At 35.0% G+C, this 11,750-nt stretch overlaps 1 protein-coding gene across 1 annotated transcript in view; it reads right to left on the bottom strand.

Moving 5' to 3' along the window:
- Nucleotides 1-9,936: 9,936 nt before the first annotated feature.
- The window catches only part of LOC148848194 (YbaK/aminoacyl-tRNA synthetase-associated domain-containing protein), a 32,523-nt gene continuing 30,709 nt past the window's right edge, over nucleotides 9,937-11,750 (bottom strand). Inside the window, exon 5 of the mRNA XM_088951030.1 lies at nucleotides 9,937-10,473. Within this exon, the coding sequence (XP_088807156.1) occupies nucleotides 10,333-10,473 (141 nt within the window). The 3' untranslated portion in view covers nucleotides 9,937-10,332. The remainder of the gene's footprint in view (nucleotides 10,474-11,750) is intronic.

The following is an 11,750-nucleotide window of genomic DNA, read 5'->3' as shown; positions in this document are numbered from 1 at the left end:
TTGGGAGATGTTCCCAATACACGGTGGGGATGTGCTGGGGGGCTGATTTGAACTCTTACTATTGGGCTTGGGGTTGAGGTTTTGAATAACTTAAGCCCTGTCTGGCCCAATTTGAGCCTGCCCAATATCAGTTTTTTTTTTTTTTTTTTTTGTTTTCTTTGAACACCCAACGAAATATCTCATTCCACGGGATAAATTATGTCAGGTGAAATAGCAGAACAAGCAAAAAACGGGGTCAAAGACCAAGTCATCGTCCAACTAATTTATGCCCCGTTTAGGAGGTGTTTGACAACATCGTTGGTGTTGTTTTAAAAACAAAAATGATTGCTATATCCAAAAAATAATACAATTTTTCTGACGTAGCAATTGTTCAACCATATTGTCAAACACCCCTTAGATGTGGTGATTGTATATTTATGAAATATCTTTACCATATAATGCTAATTAGGGGTGATTATGGACCGAGTCGAGCTTGACCAGGACTAGAATTTGGACTTGAAATATAAGCTCAGTCCTACAACTGTAAGGGCATAAGTTTGGGTTTGTGGCTACGCCATTAAGTTCTTTATATTTGATATTTATACTATTTCATATTATACAACATATAATATATGTAAATAGTTATTGGAGCTAATTAAGTATATGTAAGAAAATGCAAAAATCAAGATTAGAACACCTATGAGAGAGACGTCAGATTTTGCATGGATCTTTATCAAGAGTCAGCAGTTAGTTCATATTTATTTGCACTAGTCATAGATAATTGACTAAACATATTTAATGCATTAGTCTAAATATATTTGCACTAAACATATTTGCATAGGTATTTATTAAAATGCAAAATTAGGTTTATGGACAACTACATTAGAAACAAGAGGTTTTATAATAAGTAAGACTAAAATAGAGTATATAGAATTTAAAACAGTTGTGATGTCAACTATGTTGTATGGAGAGTAGTGTTGAACAACCAAGAAACATGAAAAAAATGAGTATGGCAAAAATGTGTATATTCAAATAGATGAGTGGTAAAATTAGAAATGAAAGAGTAATGGAATCGGTTGCTTGAATGGTTCCTTGGCTTGCGATTTGATATTTTTGGCTTGTATCACACTTATGTTGCATGACGTGGCTATTCAAGCTTTACTTGCAATCTAGTACCATTGGTGGGGGGCGTATCCTATCAGTATTGGTTAGAGAGGATACGAGATACGCTCCGACTAAACCCGTATCCCCTGAACCACGTGTATCAGAGCAATGTGCCTTCGTATCATCATGTATCGTGGTGTATCGGAGCGATACGGACCAATACGGCCGATACGAATTGATGTGTTTCTTGCACGCATGCATTTATTTATAAAAATTTGTACCTAACGTGATTCAAACACAAATCACCTAGCATTCAAGCCTTTAACTACATGCTTCATCCACTAAGCCAATTTTCATCTTATGAAATTTAATGAAATAAAATAACTTTTTCTATTCTAGTGTCCACATGTAATGCAGAAAAATTGCATTTGTGTTTAACAACTCCAGCAAAATAAAAAAAATAATGTTCAAAACTAATATTTTATAGTATTTAAAAAAACTAATATTTTATAAACTAATAGAATAAATAATTTCTTAAATCCACATTTATATAAAAAAATTGTTTAATCTCAAGAAGTTTATAGGAAAAAGATATTAATAATACAATAATTATTTTAGTACTTAATATTTATAAATTGGAATATGACACATATCTTAAAATTTTATAAATTATTAATTAATATTTTAATTTGGACTAAATAAAAGTATATATATTATTTATAAAAAAAATATTATTTACAAAAATCTCGAGAGTATAATATAAATTGAATTTGTCAAATCCATTAATCTACATTTATATCAAAAAATGAATTTTTTATCTCAAAATTTATGGAAATAAAATATTAATAATGGAATAATTATTTTAGTAGTTAAAAATTATGAATTTGCATACGGTGTGTACCTTAGAAAATTTAAAGTAATTGATATGTTTTAAGTTAATATTATATATTATTATAAATTTTTAATTTATATTTTAATTACATTTTATAATGACGTGTTTATTGTATACAAAAATAAAATATTGTTAACTAATCATTTGAGAATTAATTTTTAGTTGACTTTCAATTAATATTAAAAATTAAAAATAGTAAAATAGAAAATAATCAACATAATAATTTGTGCCTTGAAATTCAATAGAAAATAACATAATAATAGCTTTGTGCATGTATTAATTTAAATATATATATATATATATATATATATATATATATAAGTTCTACGATTCTTGATTAATATAATATCAATAAATTTTTATGATTTCTATGCATCCCTCTATAGTAATTGTAGTATATTTCTTCATATATACCTTTAGAATATACTTTTTTTTATGCATCTATACATTAGTTATGGCTATTTTGATCTTAAAAATAATGTTATTAATATGTTTATGAAATTTATATGCATTTTTTGGCGCATTCATATTTTTCATCTGTATTCATGTGTTTTCAAAACGTATACGTATCCAAGTGGTCCGATATGATGCCTGATACCGATACTTTAATCCTTGATTGGGCATCATATGTTGCTTATATCACATTTGGTATGATGTGTGATTGTTAGTTCCATGCCATTACAAGTAGAATTATTAAGAAGTGGTTTAATAGACCATAATCTAATGATAGGTATGACACTTAAGAAAAGGGGAATGACAAAATATGATTCAAGTAGCCAACCCCATATAGATAGGACAAGTCTTGGATAAATAATCATATTGCATAAAAATAATATATATATATATATATATAACATTTATGTTAAAGTTAGTCCATAAGGGCAAATTTGTCTTTCTCTAATGTTTCTTCTTTTCCCACTTTCTTTTTCTTTTCCCTTCTTTTCTCTACTTTTCTTTTACTTCATTTTGATACATGGTATCTGAGCAATAAGCAACTAGTATTGTTCATGCTTCTACTTTTTGTGCCTTAGACATATAGAACATTCCCTTCAGGTTATAGCTTGTGATTTGGTGGTGTTTTTCTAATCTCTAAGTCTGCATTTGGCATTCCTTATTTTAAGGACTTATCTCCTTTTTACAATTAAAAACTCATTGTGCTCCCTCTACTCTGTGGTTTGAAGAGGGGCACTTTTGTGAATGACTCGAGTGATGTTGTGATTAGCCTTCAATGTGGTCAATGTGTGGTGGTTTGTAGTGTGTTGGTGGATTGTTGGAAAGTGTGTGAAGCTCCCTTAGTATTTTTCAAGTGAAAGTTTGGTGGCCCTTTGGTGTTTTTCTTAAGTTGCAACTAGTGCTACAATAGATGTATAGCACCTATTTGACAAATTGTCTATGTGGCAAATCAGTAACTTATCTCATTTACTCATGCCCTTGCTTATGTGGTAATTCAGTAACTTATTTACTCATGGCCTCATCAAGTGGTAGCTCAGCTATAGTTGTACAAGACCATATGAGTTCACAGTTAACCACAATGAAACTAAATCCCAACAACCTGATATTTTATGAAAGCATTAATGGACTATATTTATAACATATGCTCGAGCTTGGGGGTGTTTAAGAGTTTGTCAGTGGGGGAAAATTTAACTTATGTATTGAGAACTTATCTTGGGTTGACTGTCAAGAGAGGTAATTCGACTTGTCTTGGTAGTTTTCCCTTCTTTCTTTCTCTCCATCTTCTCTCTATTGTTTCTTCTTTTTTACCCTCTTCTTTTTTTCTCTTCTTTTCTTTTGCTTTTTAGGTCAGCACAATTTATAAATATATTGCATGCTAGGCCATGCCTAGGCTTGTTGTAGAAAAATTCCAAGCATGATGCGGATTCAAACCTAGAGCCTGAACCACAAAACTCAAGCCCAAGACAGTCACATTTGCAGGCTAGGCCGGGCCAGATATAAATGATCACCTCTAATGCTGATATATGCCTTGGCTTCACATTCAAGCCATAAAAGTTACATCAGAATATTTTTCATTGGATGGTACATGCTTATGAAAGTTGATGCACAAGACATCAGAAACCACCTAGGTTTGACTAGCGTTTTCAATTCACCGTTTACCCGATTGATTGAATCATTTAAATCAACACTTGGTCTGTGATTCTAGGTCCGTTGTGCTAAAACCCACCATTTTGTCAAAAACATTGACTTGGTCAAAAACCGTTTGACCAGGTGGTTCAACTGTTGACTCATTCGATTCAATCACCGGGTCACGAGTTGTACACTCAATATGTATGCAAATTTCTAGTGGCCATAGCTTTGCATTCTGATGTATGGGTGAATTTTTTTTTTGATTTTAGATAGTTCTTTGAGATCTATGCATCTCAAGGCACCTTGCCCCACTATTTTCGCCAGAAAAAATCCTTTTTGGGCCTCAAATTGTAAGACTGATTTGTATTGGATTAAGCATGGTTGGGCTGGGCTGGGCTCAAGCTTAAAATCTAAGGTCCCATTTGGTTCACTGGAATAGGGGTCTAGAAGCGGAATCAGAATGGGGTCATTCTGATTCCAACTGTTTGGTTCAACGGAATTGAAATCCCATTCCCATTTTCACTGAAATGGTATTCCCCTGTTTGATGGAATGATCATTCCCTATCTTTCTGAACCAAACAAAGTATAGGAATGAACCATTCTGATTCCAATTCTAAAAAATTCCAATTCTAACTATGAACCAAGCGGACCTTAAATGTTAGGATGGCCATCAACCCAACCTTCCCAAATTGCATTCCTAGGTCTAAATAATTAATTAAATAGGAATATTGTTTGTTTATCTTCACATTATATATGTATGTTGGTAAGTGTATTCGGGTCAGGCTTAAGTTAGGATCACATTGCGCTCAGGACTACCCAAGGGCTATCTCGGGCTCAGCTCAGGAAATGGAATAACCAATAGTTCTATGCCAGACTCAGGTCAAAGATAAAAAGAAAAAAATAAATCCAATTCTCAGTTGGGCCCGCCGAATTTGCACCTTAAATTTGACCCAACAACTTAGATCATCATGACCATTCCAGAATTGGGCCCACCATTTAATGGCTCCTTAGTCCTTACTCGTTACTACAGTAAGGGGTGGCAACAAATACCCGACATGCTCACCCCTTTATTAACATGATCTGGGTCTACACACCTTGGACCCCATCATGTATAAATGGGACATATATTTAAGACCAAATAGGAATTTGGCTCATCTACCCGTAAGAAACGGCCTATTAAAAGTTAAAAGGGGATAGAAGGGCTAAGGAAGAGCTCTAGTGTGGAGTAGATAAAAAAAAAAAAAGACATAAATTAAAATAAATAAAAAGCGATTTAAGTTTTATGAATCAAAATTGGATATGATATAAGTATTAAAAATAATGGACATGACATTAAACAGAAGGGAATGGCAAAACAGGATTTATGTAACCGACCCCATATAGTTGAGACAAATATAACCGACCCACGACCTAACTAAAAGTTATGGCTGTTTTTTGGAATCAAAATAAATAAATTTTTTCACTTTGTTTCAAAATGACACATGTCGCTGTTTCAAGAAGACACGTGTCAAGAAAATACATTGATTTTGCTGATATGACTGCTTTCTTTAAACCACTCAATCTAATTCAACTCAACTGAAGAAAGCCTCGTCCACACTATATGGGGTTGTCTACATCAATCCTATTTATGTTCAGTTTCATGTTCATTAATAAATTATGTGCCTCAAATTCACATCCATTTTCCCTTGCCTCTAGTTTAAGTTCAGTTTAGACTCTTCATCAAAACATTACATCTATATTATATTCTAAATTGCAGTTGTTCAAATGAGCAGTAAATGTCACTCCACCAGAAATAGAAATGAGATTTTCATTTTGCCCAACTAAATAGTTGGAATCAGAATAGCCTATTCTAATCTCAATTCGGGATTTCTATTTTTGCAAATCAAATGAGCAGTAAATGTAATATAAGCATATTTTATAGGGATAAATGGACTGCAGTCCACCTCAGAAATCTGAAATTACAGCCTCCTCTAGTCTACTAGTAGCTCCCCCCTACATCGCATCTTGCCCGTGAATTTGGCATCAATCCATGGGATAGGATTCATCTGACCTATAGGGTGGGGGTGAGATTTCTGAGGTGGACTGAACTATAACAACTCCTTTTTTTTTTTTAACATAAACCCAGGTCCCTTCTAACATTACATTAAAACTCAATTTGATAAGAGTATAAATACAAATATGTTCAGTGCAAAACAAACTGAGCCTAACATTTGAAGTTTTGTACTCGGCTGTAAGGACAAAATTACCGACAAGGATATCTAAATTTTGATTTCAGCTGCGACTTCCATATTTTGGTAACAGGGACATATGTGTCATTACACTATGCACGCTCAAGCACTTTGAGATATTTTGCATCCCTTCTGATGAGCAGTAGTGTATCCACCTTTAAGTCTTTAACCTATATACAAAATTAAAATAATGAAGCAGGTTATTCAAGAAAAAAGGTGGGCAAAAGCAAGAAACAACGAGCCAAAACCCCAATGTCGCAGTAAAATCTAACACAGACAAGAAATATTGGAGCTTCTCGATAGAAGCAAACGGGGGCATGCAGCAGGCTGCTCTATACCTTCTTCTTGGCTCTGTTTGTTATTTACCATCTACATATATTCACCAAAAGGATCTAAATTGCTTTTCCCTTATGGTGGAGGTCCATTTTTGGGTCCCAACTGACTGTAAATTTAGAGTAAGAGGAGACAATGGAGGCCATCCATATCTGCATTTTGCTTCTCGCGTCTCATCACAGAAACATCTGCATGTTCTCTGGAGGAACCTATTTAATCACCTGAGAAGTCTGCATTTAATGCTCTTGGTACAAATACTAGCTACTACCCCCTCGACACACAATACGCAAACTAAACGCTTAAGGTTATCATCAACCGACAATTACCTTTATCATCATGTCTATAAATAGACACATCTAAATCTCTCTCTCTCTCTTATAAGCTTTTTTCTATGTTCATTTGATGCAGGAAGCAGAAAAAGCAAGAAAAAGTAAGACTTGGGTTTCATCAGAATTTAAGCCTTATCGGTCACGGGAGCTTCGAGCAGGACAACAAAATCTGACAGTCGGCCATGGAAGAAACAGAGCTGATGAGAATGGAGATGTTGGAAGTAGTCAGAGGCCAAAGGATCAAAAGGTCCTCCTTAACAAGGTCAGAGGAAGGAGGACACGAAAGACTACTACTTCAGGTGTTGCAGAAAACAGCTCTCTTGGTTCGGTTTCATGGTGGGTACCTCACGAGAAACAGAAAAAGCATCCTGGGTTTGACCAAGACTATGCTCCACCCAAAACACACCCTCCCACTCACAACTGATGAACCATGTCCCCCATATTCTTACTTGTCACCTTTCTTTTTCTCTGTCACTGATGATGTATCTTGTTATATTTAACATCCTAAAACTCTGAAAAACATTATATATATGATGTAGAACAGGAATGTTGTATTCTTAGTGTTCTATCTTCTTCTCAACTGGTTCTGCAACAGGCGATATTGATCATGTATGCATTGAAGTCGATGTGGAGCAAAATGGAAAAGCAGAAGTGATTTGGGAATTGATGTGGAGGAAGGGGTAGTACAGATTATCTTGATCATGTTCTGCCGAGGGCAAGGGTAGATTTTCTAATTTCAATACCTTAATGTATGCATGCATGCATGTCGATCGATGTCATGTGGGTATGGTGCGTGCATGTATATGCATATTCGTAGGAAGCATGTCCTTCCATGGGTGCATGTATATATATATATATATATATGTAATATGAAAGAGAATTAATTATAAAAATGGTGTGGTTGTGTGTATATATATACGATGCATGGAGATGCTTGTGGGAAGTGAAAAGGATGATGATATATACATCTATGTTGGTTTAACATGCTTTCATTTCTTCTATGCTGGTCTAGACTATTGTATGAACAAATCAAACAACAAAACTAGCTACAGATTCTAATTAAGAAAGCTCAATTCTTTCTATTGAAGCCCACAGAAACCGACCAAGCATCAAGGAGATCTCATATATAAGGGGCCCCGGTGGAGTCATAAAATCTAGGGCTGACAAGTGTGAGAAAATGGGTTCTAAGTCTGAGAAGTTAGGTATGAATCTACACTACCCCCTTCCAAGACGCAGAAAAGGCCAGACCCAGCATTGACCAGCATTGGGTGAAGGCCTTATCTATCAGATTCAAAGAATAATATAACATGGGCGAGGGCCCTATCTTGTAGTTCTCCTATTTAATGAGGCTGTGAATTAAGGACGAGACGTAAGGATGCATGGGGCCTGCGGTAGTTGGTTCTTAAATGCGGGGGCGGCAGTTACCTGTTACTCCCATCTTTGTTGTGTATCGACGGTTACCCGTTAGCCCGTTAGTTAGTTGGCACATTGCATCAGTTAAATCAGTAAGACCATAATGTTTAAGGAAGTTTCAATGAAGCTCAGATAGTAAAGTAGATGCTTTTTCAGCAAGGTTCAAAGTCTGGATACGTCACGCAATTCAAGGGGTCATGTTCTTAGGGGTGTTCCACAAATCAACTGTCACATCAGCAAATTTGTATAGTTTTTTGTAAAATAGGGCAGTTGTTTTTTAGTTTTCAAATCAACCATCTTGTAAACACCCCATTAGATTAAAATTTTAAGTTACAAGAATTGAACTGAACTAGGTATTGATGAGTCTGGATTTGCTATTTACAGAGAGCACTTCTCACACCAATCTCAAAATATGTTTCAGCCCCACATCTGGAACATCTCATGTATTTGTATGTTGTTATTCATGGGAGATGTTTTTAATATATACATGGTGGGATGTATTGTGAGGTGTGTACTGTGAGGAACAAGTAGTCTGAACCTTGATTTTGAAAAATCTATCCAACTTTTAGAAATAAGGCTATAGAGTAACTGTCTCATGGAAATATCTTTTTTGCAGTTTCAACAAAAAAACCTATGTCAAATTTCCACTTTAGACTCTATCAATCAAACTGGTGGCAAATTGGATAAATTATTAGTGCCAATTTTTTCTCTATTTTTTTAACCCCAAACTTTACTCCAAGTGGAAGGGCAGTGACGTTAAAATTATTATCAAAAGAGAGAGAAAAAATTAGAAAAGATGACAAAGCCCTCCTTACCCCAAGCCCCAAAAAACAAGAGACAATTCAGTCATTCAAAACCATCTGATCATTCTGTACAACTCGGAGCCTGTGGATACCTTGTCAAATATCTGCCACCGACCACTAGACATTCAAAAGCCAAGCATATGGAATGGACCCACCTTAGGCTCTGTTTATTCCTAGTACAAATTACATTGCACTGGTCAAATGCATGAGAGTCCAAGTTCTTGTTTACTTTTATTTTAGAGGTTCTATATTGGAATTGAAGTAAAATAACATAACGGTCACTTTATATGAGAAAAAAATGAAAGTGGATGAAATATAGGATGGTGGTGATCGAAAAATTTACACTGCCAACGAGTCAAATGAGACAAAAATGGAAATTTTGCGTCAGTCAGGGATATGATTCATAGTCAGACAGAGATGGATACATGCAAATCTGAACCGGCAATTTGGCACTACAAACAAAAGAACCCTTACGGTTTGGTTCATTTCTTTTACTACAATTGATTAATGGCATGGCGTATTGGCCTCTAGAAGCAAAATTCCCATTTGCCACTTGTTACCATAAAAGAAGCAGCGCAAAGACGGTCAAACGGATAAAATATTACCACTTTTACACCTTTGAGTTGCTTGCGGTCAGTTTAGATAGAAGTGGGTTGCAAATGCATGCCAAATTTTCTTCCAACAACGTATATTAATTGTTTATTAGTTTTTTTATTTGATTTTGTGATTAAAATATAGAGTACATAAACAAATAACTGAATGGTCCCATCCCATAAATTCCATACCTTGATTTTTTTTTTTAATTTCAATATAAAAATGAACTGATCACCAGTCACCAGGGGCTCTTAGGCTCTACTGGAATGGTTTCCTGGGCGCCACATTCAAAACCTAACCAGGAACAGTGGCTGCTACCATTTCAAGAATGTCTCCCAAAAACGTCTAAAAAACTGATAATTTAATCAAGTTTCGACATCCCAAAAGTAAAAGTTGAGGAAAATCGAAAACAGAACCTCCTGCTGTAAGGAAAACAGACATCCCCAACTTCATTTCTCATCGAAATCCACAAGCCCGTGAAACGGCATTTCCCCGATGTGGTTTGGTGGGCAGGAAAACACGCCATTTCATTTCTACCAGACAGTCCTGCTACGCTCTGAGTCAACAATATTTTTTTAAGTACTACAGCCGACAATGAAGGGTTTAACAAAATTGATGAATTGAGAGGTCCTGATCCCCAGCTTCAGATCGACCTCTCCACCTCCCAACCAGAAGAAATCGGGATTAAGCTTTACTATTGCTTCGTCCAAGATTACCTGCAATCAACCAAATCGTTTTTTAATCAAATAACTATATCATAAATTATTAAAATCTGATCATGTAGCCACGTTGGTAAACTTTATGCGGTGAGAATGTTTCTACTTTACAAGTACATTTACTCCGCCGCCCCACCCCCCACCCCCCACCCATATTGCAGGGGTTTATTTTAACTGACACTACCTTTTAAAATCGAAAAAAATTGGTTTAACAGTGTTTAGGAAACCGGACCAAATTGGCCAGTTGAACCAATTGAACCATGACTCAGGCCTATGTCCAATGCGGTAGTACCCTAAAAACCGGAATAGGTAAAAAGCTGCTCAAAACCGATAAATTGGCCATTTAACCAGAAAACTGATAAACTGGTCCCAATTTCCTAAAACCACCTGGGTCTAAATGCATGGAGTTTTCAAAATGCAAATGGGATGACCTGAACCTCTGACCTTTTTCATGTAATATTTACCTATTGTCATTAATCCACTTCATTATTTGTATTCATTTATGAATATTTAATGTACATATTTCTTTAATACATACGTATTTTAAAGAAAATGTGAGTTGGGAGGTTTGAACCCTAGTCAATTGCTTTAAAAATTTATATATATATATATATATATATATATATGTGCGTGTGTGTATTCCATGACATCACAGTTCAGCCTCCAATTTGACTGTGGTCGAACCTACCTCTCCTCTTTCCGGTTCTCTGTCTGGTTCGGTTCTCTGAACATTGGTTAAGCACGATCAAACCTAACCTATATTTGCACTATTACACACTGATTTGCTTGTACAAGACAGGAACAGGAAGGATGGCACCTACGCTGTTCCAAGAAAGATTCTGTGTCACCCTGATTTTTTTCAGAGTCCAGACCGCTAAATTAAAATTCCATTTTCAATCTTATCTACCTACCTGTACAGGTATGCTGTATATTTCATGAGTTTCTTGCTTTCAAGTTTACAATCTATAATTATTTTGTGACTATAACATCCATATTCATTCAATATAATTCTAAAGTAAAAGTCGACAAAACCATTCACCATTTCCTGGATGCAGTTTCTTGTATTCTCCATTCAAGCTAAAAGGTTATTTTCTGACTAAATCCATATTAGTGCAATAGAACTTTAAAGAAAATTTTGATAAAAATTTTAACCATTTCATAGCTGCAGCATCTTTTTCTTGTTTGCTCCATTATGAGCTAAATATAAATAATTGCAACAAGCCATCCCAAACTTGGCCGAAATGATTAGTGAAATTGATAAACTTTTCAATATTTTT

The sequence above is a fragment of the Nelumbo lutea genome, chromosome 6 (genome assembly GCF_056320005.1).
Source record: "Nelumbo lutea isolate HS-2025 chromosome 6, American lotus-T2T, whole genome shotgun sequence".
NCBI classification, from domain to species: domain Eukaryota; kingdom Viridiplantae; phylum Streptophyta; class Magnoliopsida; order Proteales; family Nelumbonaceae; genus Nelumbo; species Nelumbo lutea.
The sequence above is the reverse complement of the archived record's forward strand: the minus strand, read 5'-3'. Positions and strand labels throughout refer to the sequence as shown.